This window comes from Aulostomus chinensis, chromosome 3 (assembly GCF_037954235.1).
Source record: "Aulostomus chinensis isolate RoL2024-O1b breed Wild chromosome 3, RoL_Achi_v1.0, whole genome shotgun sequence".
In the NCBI taxonomy this organism is placed as follows: Eukaryota; Metazoa; Chordata; class Actinopteri; order Syngnathiformes; family Aulostomidae; genus Aulostomus; species Aulostomus chinensis.
Window position 1 is genome coordinate 27184419 of NC_141322.1, and position 13304 is coordinate 27197722.

General features: G+C 41.7%; 1 protein-coding gene across 1 annotated transcript in view; it reads right to left on the reverse strand.

Annotated features, from left to right (window-relative positions):
• Positions 1-11366: 11366 nt before the first annotated feature.
• The window catches only part of LOC147268454 (plexin-A2-like), an 85494-nt gene continuing 83556 nt past the window's right edge, over positions 11367-13304 (reverse strand). The window contains exon 32 of the mRNA XM_086200039.1: positions 11367-12585. Coding sequence (XP_086056165.1) covers positions 12490-12585 — 96 coding nt within the window. The 3' untranslated portion in view covers positions 11367-12489. The remainder of the gene's footprint in view (positions 12586-13304) is intronic.

Below are 13304 nucleotides of genomic sequence, written 5' to 3' on the forward strand. Positions count from 1 at the left end.
AAGGTGGGATTCACTGTTATGTTAATTATATTAATCCGTTTCAGTGACCCCGAGGGTGTCACCGCTCAACAAGACCATCAATCACCAGCAGTAGTGAAGACACCACTGGATCTGCTTTCACACTTCAGGAGTCCTCTAGTATCCCCCCCATCCACCCCTTTCTCCGCACATTTTGCTGCTCTTTTGCAAGCAGTTCTCATGCCCTCTGTAAATCACACATCTGGAACCACTGGTGGAGGTATGCTAAATGACTTGTTAAAAAAAACAAAACAACCCTCCACGCTCCTAGACAACAGCAAGTTAAGAGAAGCAAACCGGACAACAGCCATCTTAGAGAAAAAGTCATGTAATTCTATACCATTGCCTATCATCCCCCTGTGCCTGCCCCCCATCACCCCATTTCCTCCCCCACCCCTCCTCCCTCCTCACCAGACCCCTATCAAACATTCAGCTCAAACAGCAGGGCGTTGAGCCGGGCAATTGGCCCCTCACCGGGTCTTCAGATGAGCTTTGCTGAAAACCCTCATGAGAAAAATCAGCAGTGTGCCCATTACAGCAGCTGGACAGCAGCAGTCACGTCACCCCAGTAAAACATTCATTAGACTGTTAGCTAGTTAAGTATTTCTGCTACTTCAGTCCTCGTCAATCACAGCTTCCTGTCAGACGGCACTATAAGACAAAGTAGACACATAACCCTGGGTAAAGGCCAACTGGACACATTTTATACCCGTCTTGCTGTCATTCTTGGAGCTTAAGTAACCCGAGCAAATATACTTCACTCCACTCACTTTACTTGATTATTTTTCTGACAGTGTTTTACTTTTACTCCAGCATTTTAACACACACATCTTTCTACTCCTTACATTTTAAAACGAACTTAATTTTTGATGCATGACGGACAAAAACATCAAAATAAGAGAAACAGAATAGTTTTGTTTAAGGGGGCGTGAATAACACACTGCAGGTGGCGGTTGCACTGTGACAACATGGATCCAAGAGAGCAGTAAAAAGACTCAATGCTTCATAATTTCGAGTACTTATTCGCTTTTACTAAATAGGTTGAATCAGTACCCATACCCGTCTTTCTTTGTGCACGAGTACTTGAACGTGCCTCTGGATCTGTGTGTGAAACTCTTTTATGCCCAGCTTTAGGAAGAACTCCCTTTTCTCTACATCCTTACATCGTCGGATATCCCGCTTCCTTATCTTTGTGTTCTGTTTTGTGACGGTTTGTTTTTAAGTGTCACAGTGTAACTCATCATGGGCCCAGAGCAGGAAACCAATGCAGACAAGTGCATTCCTCTAAAGACCTTCCAGAAAGCCAGTCAGGCAAACATGTTTACCACTGGCATCTTGTAATTTGGAGCCTATCGGCCTGGCTTCATGTGGCTTTATTTGTTCATAGTATATTGACTGTTCTGCACATCTGTTGTAGTTTATGGAGTTTGAAAACACAGCATCCCTTATATATATGTATATACACATATATACGTGCATCATTGTGTGTTTTAGTCAAGCTCACAAGCATGCGTTAATAAGCGGCACTACAATGCGTGTATACATCACAGATCTTTTGTGTTAAATGCTTGCGATGGAGCGTCTCAGGGGAATTATCAGCAGCCAGGCTTGATATCAGCCCAGCAGCATTGGGCTTTTTTCCTTTCTCAGGAGGAGTCGCCTATACTTGAAAGACCGCAGCAACCCTGAGCTGCTGCCAAACATTTTGTGAACATGCAATCAGGTTTTTTTTGTCTTTCATGCAAACACTTGATCTCTTTTCTTTCCCTTTCTTTGTCTCTGTGCCTCACATACACACACGTATTACAGGGTAGACTCACATTCATACCTCAGACAGAACACAATGTGACAAAGCTGGCAGCCCTTCCAGTAGTTGTGAAGACAAAATGACTTTACTATGTTTTCTATGTTGGACCTGAGAACTCAACACAGTGCAGTTTAAGGGAAGGCTTCCAAAGAGACAAAACACAAGCAAATTAAGAAAAATATTCCAGCACTTTAACAATGTTTGAGAAGTTTTTTTTTTTTTTTTTAAATGAGTGGCAAAGTCACACGACTCAGGAAAAGAATATTTCTGGGCAGTTAAGTTTCATCTTTTATTAATATTATCATGAATTTTTTTTTTTAACAATCAAAATAAACAAGGAACGGCACATTTTCAGACACTGGTGAAGCCTTTTAAGAGATGAGCTCTGGTCACGTGTAAAATTTAGGTCAAGATCAGGATCTTGTTTTTATCCACAAGTAATCCTCCTCATCCTCTCTGAGAAAGATGGCCGTGATTAGTAGCAGCAGTCGCTCTTGCAGTTGTCACAAACTTTTGTTTTGTTGGCTGAAGTTTTGAGGTCCTGACTCAAAATCAGGAAATCAGTGAAGTAGTTCCAGGTCTGGATCTGACCCTGAAGTTTTAGGCTGTGTGAGAGCAAAGCTTAGAGTCAACACTCGTTCAGTTTTTTCAGGCAAAGAATGTATTGGAGAAAAAATGTATTTGGTGACTTTTGAAACAAATTTGTCAACACCCCACTGCTGGTGTTCATTGCAGCTTTGCTAACGAACTAGCAGTCAGCCAGTGGGTGGGGTCTTGCTTCCTCATACACGCAGACAGGAGAGCAGGGACCACCATAGCCACAGTCTAATCTACTGCCATGGAGCAGCTCCACTGGAGCAGGCAGGGTGAAAGGTCTTACTCAAGGGCACCTCAGTGGTGCTAATCAGGGCAGGCCCAACACTGCTCCATCACTTTCACCATATAGATATACCCTGCCTGTACTGGGGATTGAACTGGTCACCCTCGGGTCCCAAGCTCACTTCTCATTGTGTGAACTTGCTTGACAAGGGCCTGAATTTGACGGTTGCTAATTTATATGAAAATAAGAGGATATGATGGGTCCTGAGGGAAATACTGTTGTTCTTTGCTTCATTTAAAACTATTAAAGTGTGCGTTATTTAATCTGTTTGTGTGTCCAACAGCAGTGGGATATTTTAGAGCCTGAGGTGAAGCTCTGAAAAGGGAAGTTATAAAATAGCAATGCTCTCAATTTAATGAAGGGAAATTCACTCAGTTTGAATGTAAGTCACATGAATAAGCAAGTAAAGAAATAGATGTGTTCTGCTAAATTAATTTAGTGGCGAGGAAGTTGTCACATTTTATGGGTGCTGTCAATTTAATTTGGTTGAATTTATCTTTAAAAACACATGCAGACACGCAGTCACGGAAATGAAAAGCTCTCTGATTGGCTACATAGGAGGGAGACTGTCTGAAGTGATTTGATGAGTGCATAGGAGGGAAGCTGACGAGGAGGGACAATAAAAAGTTTGCGAGGAGGAGGAATGGTAGGAGATTTAAGTTCAGACTTCTGTATTCTCTGACCATTACTTCTCTGGTTAGAGCAGTGAAGGTCTCCAGGCTTGTGTGAGCAGGAAGAGGAAAAAGAAAGGTTGAGCTGGAATGATTAAATCTCTGTTTCCTTTTTTAAAAGAAGTGAATCACTTCATGTTTTCAGGATGCAGTCTGAATCCTGAGGTATGTCTGTGCCATGACCCCTGGAACTGCAGCATAGACATGCGCGCATGCACGCGCACACACACACACACACACACACACACACACCCTCGGGCTGTTGCACTGAAACAAGCAATTGTTTTCACTCAAACATGACCTTTGCCCTCATATCTGCATCACATGTCCATCGCATCTGAGAGGACCTTCTGATCCTGAGTTGTGCTTCGATCAATGTAACCAATGAATGTCACTCAAGTCGTCTCTTATTCCAAATCATGCATGTGATAATAAGGACAGCCAGAAGATGGCGCTAGTGCACTGGTGAGCTGCTCACATTAACCCACTGGACATTTTCTCATAGCACTTCACAGTGGAGGTTTTAGTGGAATTCTACCTGTGTGTATATGAATGTATGTATGTATTGAAGAGGCCTGTTGTGAGACAACACATAGTGACGGCATTAATTACTGTAGTAAAGTGTCATTATGGACCAGCTCATTAAATAAATCCTGATGGAAGTAGTTGCTGATAGCAGCTGATTCCTGGTCATCTAGGAGTTCCTCCACAGACATCAGGGACGCTGTGGCTGGTTTGGACAGCTGTCTGGTGTCCTTGGCAAGAACAAACGTTCCTGAGCCTGTTTGATTGTATGCACTCTGATAATGGAGTTTGCATTTAATTAAAGCAGCGGGAGGCTGAGGCACGGAGACCACAAGCCTCAAGGCTGCGTCCTAGTGGCGCTGAAGGGAATTATTGCTTGATTGTACAGTGGAGATGTGGAGAGGAGCAGAAAAAGGCACGTCTGTATGAGAGTACAGTTGAAGTTATTAACAGAGGCAGCTTTGTTTAACTGAAGGAAATATCCCTGTCAAAACAAGACCAAAAAAAGTATATTTACTGTTCACAACACTTCCTTGTAGCATCACTGCGCACAGATCAGCACACCAAAGCTTTAGTCTGCAAGTATCCATCAGTAGTTTTTGTACTGGAGATGCACAAGACTGGAACTTTTAGCAATATGAGACATGCTGTTATTTTAAACACTGTCTTTTATGGGTGATGTATACCAACACCTATAGCATCTGCATAAAAACAAGTTAATATATTAACATTTTGTACACACAGTAAAACACGTGTAAACATCTTGAACGGAACAAGAGACCTTAGCAAAACTTCTCTGTATAAAAAGTGAGTTATATGAAGAATAAAACGCGACACAAATGGTCTGATTTTTCTCATGCATTGCTAATATTTAACTTCTTTAGTAATAGTGACCATTACTGAATAATCACTTGTACTTTCAATCAGTGTATTATTCATAAGAAAGTAGTTAAAAAAATGGAAGTGTATTTCATTAACCTGAGGCACAAAAAATCCTTGTTCTGCTGAGTTATGAGATACGTTTTCATGGGGGGGAAAAAAAAATCTGCATGATTTTTCTGAAATATCGACGTACTTTTCATTAAAATGATCTGCTCTGTTGGTTTGCACTGACAACCCCTCGTCTGCCTGCATGTCAGTAGCCTATGTACAAATCTGACCCTAAAATGAAAATATCTTGTCATTTCAAATTATTATTTCATAGTGAATGTTGTACACAACTCAGTTCTATCACTGCAGGCAAAGATCATTTGAGATAAAAGCGTATTTTATAGCTTATGACCAAGGCATGCTAACCTGCCCATCTGCTATCATTCATTGTGCTAAACTAAGACAGCTAACTTTGTCCCTAATGCATGCATCGAGGAGAGAGAGGTTCCGTTTCTCTTGTGTCCCAAAAAGTTGGAGAACTACTTGAAAAGGCCATCTAGTGCCATGGCCACACTTTAAGGACACTGAAACAGAGTCTTCCATTTATTTGGACTGTTACCCCACTCATGCTGCGGGGTTTTGAGTGCATGACTGCGCAAAGACAGTCCAAGGCCTTTTCCATTCAACTTTCATATCATAGTTTGAATTATTCCTCAAGATCTGTCGTCTGTGTGAGGTCTGCTTTCCCCTGAATGGAATATTCTGAGCGTCTTTTCTACCTAACAGGCTACAACCAGTGATTTCGCAGAAATTAAGCACTGCATTTTTATTAGTGACATACAGTGTGTTTACATTAAGTCAAAACATAATGGCAGGTGTCAGGGACTGGAAGAACCTGAATGGATCTCTAATGGCTGTAGTAGGTGCATAAACCTGTCTGCTAGCATCCCACCGTGCAGTCCATCAGGAAGATATCCTGCAGCTCTCAGTTGTCAGTAGAGGAGGTTGGAGTCTTAATGATCCTCCTCTGTGTGAGTGGATGAGAAGTTAGTGAGGGGAATTGCTGGCTGCTGAGTGTCGGGTCTCTGACAAGTAAAGAGCAAAGAGAGGAAAGACAAGGATTTAAAGTCTGGCAGGTGTACAGAGGACCCCTCCATATACTGATGACACCCCCACCTGGATCTGACAGGTATGGGCTGGGGGGTCTGGATGCTCCTACTACCAACCTTCCTTCCCCCCTCTGCTCTGCTGTGCTCGCCCGGAGCCCTGAGGGATAAAATAAATAATGAATTCTGCTTATAGCAAGTGCTCACATGCCATACTAAATACTGTCACAGTACGTCGCGGTGCAAACTATTCTTCTCTCCTAGAGGCTCTTCAGTTACACACACACACACACACACAAGCACATGCACACACACGTGTTTTTATGCAATTCAAAGGGATTTAGTCATTTTCTCCAGGATATTTCTTTGTTGTTTTACAAGCTCGACTCCTCTGTCACATCAGCTGTGTTATTTTTTTCACTGGTGCTCCTGCATTTGTAAACGTCTGAATTTGTTTGTATGATTATAATAAAGAAAAAATTAGCTCATAGTCAAAATGATGGCTTCCTTTCACTCCAAAAAAGTAGATTCAACTCCGTCTCTCACGGACATCTGAAGAAAAAGACTCATTTTGGGGCTTTTTCCTCTGATGATCAACGAGTATTGTTGCTATCAAATGAACAAATTGACGAGAGATACATTTAAAAAAATACTTCTTAATTATTTGAGCCATAATTAGTAGATGTGTTTTTGTCTTTTTGACAAAGATAAGTAAGCCGGCACTAATTGTTCATCCTTTTTGAAGTACATCAGCTTCTCACAGGACTATAAATCAGTTCACAAGATGTCATTTTAAAGCTGCAGCTGTCAAGAGTCAAAATAATTTCTTATTACATTCGTCAAGAATGTCATGTTTTCACCTGTGTGTGTGTGTGTGTGTGTGTGTGTGTGTGTGTGTGTGTGTGTGTGTGTGTGTGTGTGTGTGTGCGCGCGCGCGCATGTGAGTGTCTGTGTCTGTATCTGTTAGCACTGGCAGGGATATGAAGAGCACTGCCAAACTTAGTGTAAGAAGTATGTAGTTTCTACAATTAAGTATTAGGAGAAGCACCCAGATAAAATAGTACTTTGGTGAAAGTAAAAGTCTTTGTTCAAAATTTTACTGAAGTAAAAGTCATAGATGTCATTGGATGTTGAATTAACTCTTGTATGAAGAGTAAAAGTACACATTCTACATGATATTGTTGTTTTCCAGTGCTTGGGGTGGTGTTCAGTTTTGGAGCCAGTGACCTCTAAAGGTCACATTAGTGGTTTGTGTTCTACTTGATATGTCCTCATGACAAACTTAAGCTCAGCACTTGAGTAAGAAAACTTAGTTACTTTCCACCTCTGGATGTGTGTATTATGGGGAAAGTGAAACGCCATTACGTCTGGGGGCGGATCTGCTTTCAGTAGGGCACTGTGATGGTCATTTTTTTTCAATATCTATTTATATTATATGTGAATATAATACATGCGTGATTGTCTTAAGTTTGAAACCAGAATATTGGAGGTGTCTGTCTAGTAAGTGAGATTAAAGGAAAATTCCAGTAATTTTTAAACCTGAGCCCTGTGTTTTCCATGTTTTGGAGTCTGAATGATATGAATGTGAAGGAACAACAGTTGCTGGAATCCCCCGAATCATGAGAGAAAAGGCCAGGACAGGCTCTGTTTTTGCAGCTGGGAGCTTTAATTTATCATAAGTGACTTCTAATATCTTCTAAACAGAGGTGCAGGGTTATAACTTGAGCCGGTAACAATACCTCCACTCTGTGTGCAGCTAGTCCTCCACTCTTGCAGAAGCTGCCTCCTTCAGGGACAAGGATATTGCTGGAGTATTTCCTCCCCCGCTTGTTGTTTTGTCATCCAAAATGGTCACTGTGAACTTGACGGTCTACGCGGTGCAGGGTGACATTGATAAGTGGCCTGCTGGAGCCTTTTCCTGCTTTCCCATCATATTCTACGCACTCAGTACCGAAGCAATTCCCTGTTTGTCATCTGGACCCAAAAGCTTGGAAAAACACTGACAAAAAACAATTATTAATGCATATTACTATGTAAATATGTGTTAGAAATATTTATTATCCTCAACCTTTTCTCTTGGAGGGCAGAAGGCCAAATTTGACCCGCAAGCCTCAATTTGGGAAGCCCCGGTGTAAGGGCTTGTGATACTGCCTTATCAAGTTGAGGTATCATTTTAATCTATTTATTAATACAATTGCAGCATAGCTTGTTTCACCTCCCGTTGTAGGCCCACAGTCCATGTGAGTGAAGGGCAAATGTCCTTGATGGATGAAACCCCCTGGGATTTCAGTTTATCTCTGACATCATAGGCATTAGAGTGTTCCAATGAAAACTCAATAACAGTTTAACCATTAAATTAGAGCACGAGTGTGCCACTAACATAATAAGAATAGATTATCCAGTTATGTGTGGAGGAGCTCAGATTGGCCTTGGAACATCAGTGGCCAACAGAGATGAGGACTAATGCCTCTTTTGACCAGCAGCTATATTTTGAATTGTCTGTGTAGGTTCTCATTCATCCAGGTCATCGTAGATCGAAGCGAAGTAAAATCTGGTCAACTGGACGTAAGTTTATCTTGAAGACGTTTCACCTCTCATCCGAGAGGCTTCTTCAGTTCTAGTGAAGAGTGTGGAAACTCCAGCTTATAAACTTATGTGGGAGTGGTCAGTGCTATCGTGGTGGAAACGACCCTCCCGAGACTCACCTGGCCTCCCCAAACGACAGTCGTTGTGCGGTGTCAGGGAGTTTCAGGGGTGGTCGTTAGGGAGTTTCACCGACCACTCAGATGCTAATGGGCTGTGCTGGCAGCAGCCGTTCCAAATGGGTCTTTCAGCTGAGCTCTTTGGGGAAGCTTTGAAAGGACTTGGTTGTAAATAGGTGAAAGGAAATGTCGCAGTTCACCTCCTCTGTTCAAAGATGGTTTCTCTATCCTGACGTGGATGGCTTCTTTAACTCCTCTTTCAAACCATCTGTCCTCTCTGTCGAGAATTTGGACATGGTCGTCCTGGAAGGAGTGGCTTTCCTCCTTGAGGTGGAGGAAAACCGCTGAGTCCTGTCCTCCAGAGTTGGCTCTTCTATGTTGGGCCATGCGCTTGTTGAGGGGCTGTTTGGTTTCCCCTATGTAGAGATCCGTGCAGGCCTCACTGCATCTGACAGCGTATACCAGATTGCTTTTCTGGCTGTGAGGGGTGGGATCTTTGGGGTGAACCAGTCTTTGTCTCAGAGTGTTGTCTGGTTTAAAAGACACAGGGATGCGGTGCTTGTTATAGATTCTCCTTAATTTCTCAGAAACCCCTGCCACATAGGGGATCACTATGTTTTATATTTTGAATTATTTTATACAATGCAGTTCCGCAAAAATGTTGTGGAAATATGACACAAATTCAAGGATTTACCATCTAAATCAGGAATTGAATTCCGCTAAAGTTGATTATTTTCAGGACTCCAAGTTTAATGTATTGTAGCTTCAGTTTAGGATTTTGCACCGACTTGAATATAGAGAAATTATATTCATTTTTTCAGACTCGAGCATCACCGCAAAAGAAACCAGTCAAAATGGTCTTCATCAGCTGCACATTTAATGTATAACAACAGTAAAAAGTGAATCTTTTTGCTTGCAAAATAGGAGTGTTTTTTATGTACAATATTTATACAATATATAGTTTAAAAAACATTATGTATGACAGTTTATTGCACAACACATTTATAACTTATCAAACCACACATGAAACAGATGAGTTCTCTGTCATATTTCAACACTTAACAGGAAATGTAGTCATGATTTTTCTAATTTTCTCTTCTGGAGTAACATGAGTTAATGTCTTTAGAGTTAACCCCTCTGATGCTGAAATGGTCAGAGGAGAGACGCCCCAGGGACTAGTCCTCCTATTTGGAGCAATGAAATAGCCTCAAGCGCGTGAAAAAGTTCATAATTTGAGAATCGCACGTAAAACTGAAACCCTGAATCAACGCGATACGTCAGACGGAGTTTTTTTGTTTTGTTTTGTTTTTTTTTCATGATAGGTTTAGATGTGGCACTCTATAAGTACAGCAGCAAAGAGACGTACAAGCAGTCAGGTAAAATTAAGACCGGTGAAGCGTATAATTCAAAATGAGAATGCAAAGCGAGGAGAGCGCTGTGAAGCAACAATTAGACTTTTAATGAATGTACTTTACAAGGACCAACTGCTGGTCCAAACACATATATCATTAATCATAGATCCACTCTGTGTACAAAATATCAGGAACATCTACTGAGCTGCTGTTGCAACGGTGTCTCACATGTCTCCAGGGTTCTCTGGCTTGTTAGATTTCCAGGTTCAAAGTGAATTTATTGGAAATATCAAGAAGGCATCAAAACCTTCATCTCATATAATCTTGACGGATTACTTCACAGGTGCCGCAGGTGTTCGTAATATCATGTACACTCGGTGCATTTCAAGTATCACGCTCAATGTAAACAATGACTGATGAGAGAGGGAGGGAGGGTGGGAGAGAGAGCGAGCGAGCGGCGCTTTTGGCCGGGGTTAGGCTAATCTGATCCACCATCAGGCTTATAGCATCATTAATTATACTTTCTGCTACAGTTCAATTTGGTCTCCGCTTATCTTAATATGGCTGAATTAGTGCTCTATAGATCACTGTACAAAAAGTCCTATCTCAAATGGGATCTTTCCCTAAAATGGCATACATTGTTAATCGGTTCTTCAGGAGTGTTTAACATGAATGAAACATGAGATGTATTACATTTTGGCACCAAAAGCCAGGGATTGGGTCTTAGAAATATTTATTTCAAATTTGAAGCTGATTTCATCTCAGTGCTGGATTGTTAAAGGAATATTCCACCGAAAGAGTGTCATTTACTTTTCCAGTACTCACAGCTATTTAGCTCACAAAGACATCGTTTCACGACTGCATCATTTCTTTTTGATCCCAGAATGCAGGGAGAGTCAGCCACAGGTAATTAGCTTAAAGCTAATGGCGCCCCTCTTGCCTAACAACAGCAAAACTTTCCATTTGAAAACTCTCAAGGCTGTCGTCTACAACAATCCATGTCTTCTTTATCCAGGAAGAAACAATACCCCTGCCAGTGTTGAACTGAAGGGTTGTAGTTGAATAGTTTTGACCTCAAATCAAAGTGTTTCTGGATTGCTGACCATTCGGCTGAATGAAGAACATGTGGATTATACTGAACGATGCACGAGGGAGTTTGTACTTTTTTTAATCGTTGGTTGTGGTCATGGTCATGGTCACTGTTGGCGTCAGACTCAATATACACTACATAGCTGCCTCTTCCTGCATTCTTTCTCTTCGTGAGCCTAAGACACCTACTTGTGAGTACTTCAAAGGCAAAATATACTTTTTTGATGAAGTATTGTTGCCACCTTGTCTGTAGCCTCTTTTACACAGAGATTAAGAACATTATGCTGGGTTCCTTGGCTGAATCAAACAAAGCCTATGCGATGCCGCCCCCCCCCCCCCCCCCAGTGATTGATTTTAAATAGCACACACATTTCCTAACTAGGAGTGTGACAGGTCACACAACAGCATCGCCATCTAGAGTAGCACGAATCATCCACCCTGCTCTCCCTTTCACACAAACACCAGTTTGGCTCTGCGACTCGCTCCACAGCTCGCCTGATGGCTGAACAGCCTTCCATCTTTGTGCGTTTTGTACAGAGCAGCGAGATGTAGCAACATTCCCGCTTCAAACATGCTGTGTAAAAGGGGCTAATGACTGACTTTCATATACTCTTTTCAATCCCTTGCAGAGATCCAGGAAATCTTCATTTAACAAAATAAACATCCGGTTTCCTTTAAGTGGGAAAAATGAAGAGTAATGTTGCCAGAGTCTTTCGCTTCCATTTCTTTGTAAGCCTTTTAAAGGCAAAAGGAAAAGGCTTAAACGCATCTCTGCTCCGAGTGGCAACATCACCTCAAGCTTGTGATATGTAGAGCTGTAACTGTCCTTCACCTTTAACACATCGGTTGTATTTAGAGTCACAACATGTGCCATCACACTAAATAGGCACCTGCCTTTGTTGAGCTCCTCCAGTGACTTTTGAACTTGAGTCCTTCTTCATTATGCCTTTCTTTTCCTCAGAGCTCCAGCGACGCCGCACACACATTTAGCATAAGTACCAACTACAAACAAACCATTACCCAGTGGACGCGATTCAGCTGCAGATTCAGCAACTGTGATGGCCCAAATCCTCTTTCTGTCTTGCCACAGGAGCATTTTAGAAGTTGTTAAAGAGCTTCTTCTGGAAAAACGATGACATTGGATCGAAAAGTCATGCTTTGGGACAATCGGCTGTTTGATGTGCATTGTGGTGTGTGTGTGTGTGTGTGTGTCTGTCTGTCTGTCTGTCATCAGTTTGTACAGTAGGTCCATTAAGTCTGCATTGTTTCTGCAAAGGTTGGTATCTGTGTTTATGAATGTGCAGTTTTGTTAGGGTATTTGTACACACGTAATGTGGAATGCCATGTGCCTTGACGATGGTCACATGACTCCTCTGTCGTGTGCGTGTGTGTGTGTGTGTGTTTACGCGCAGTTTACCATACAGTGTGTGAATGTGTCAGGTATGTAAGTGTATGTGGGTACGTGTGTCTCAGCTCTCCGTAGACATGGCTGAGATGATCTGCTCCACTTTGTACGCCAACTTCTGCCTCTGGGCCTGCTCATCCTGCTCCAGTGCCTCAGTGATCTAATACAAATACACAGAAAAAGAATGCGCCGGTACTTTAGCACACAAATGGAAACCAAGGAAATGAGGCATGTCATCAGTCTGCTAAAGCATAACAAGCCAACAGTAATTCAGTATCACGAGTTTGTATTCTTTGTTTTATCACAGTTCAGTCCATTTGTATAAACACAATCAGCCAAAACATGAAAACCACTTACAGGTTTACTGACAGGTAATATTTTGTCCATCCCATTTATATTAAGATGACAAAAACTGAGGTAGAGCTGCCACAGCCAGTGGTGTTCAGCTGCACTACAAAGAACAGCCTTCAAAATGCCAGTTAATATAATCAGCACATCCATGCTACAGATTTAATACAAACAGAACTTTATCATTTTGATGAATGTGGATTTACTGCAGTGTGAAACCTGTTGGCTCATCTGTGTATAAAGACATTTTTTATAACTAGTGCTGAAATGAATACTTTTGTCATTTTAAAGAAAGATAGCAGCTATTTTATAACCCGTTTTAAATTCTTTCGGCTTTTTACATGTTGGCATTCTTATCGTCTCTGATACTGAATAATGAAATTTGTTGAGAGTCCAGTAGTCACCCTCCTTTTAGCTCCGCTTTCACCTTACCCATGTGAGGTGACTGTGACCTTTGACCCCCAAAACCTTTCAGTTCATCCTGAAGTCCCAGTTGCAAATTTGAAGAACATCTCTCCAGATTCAGAGATG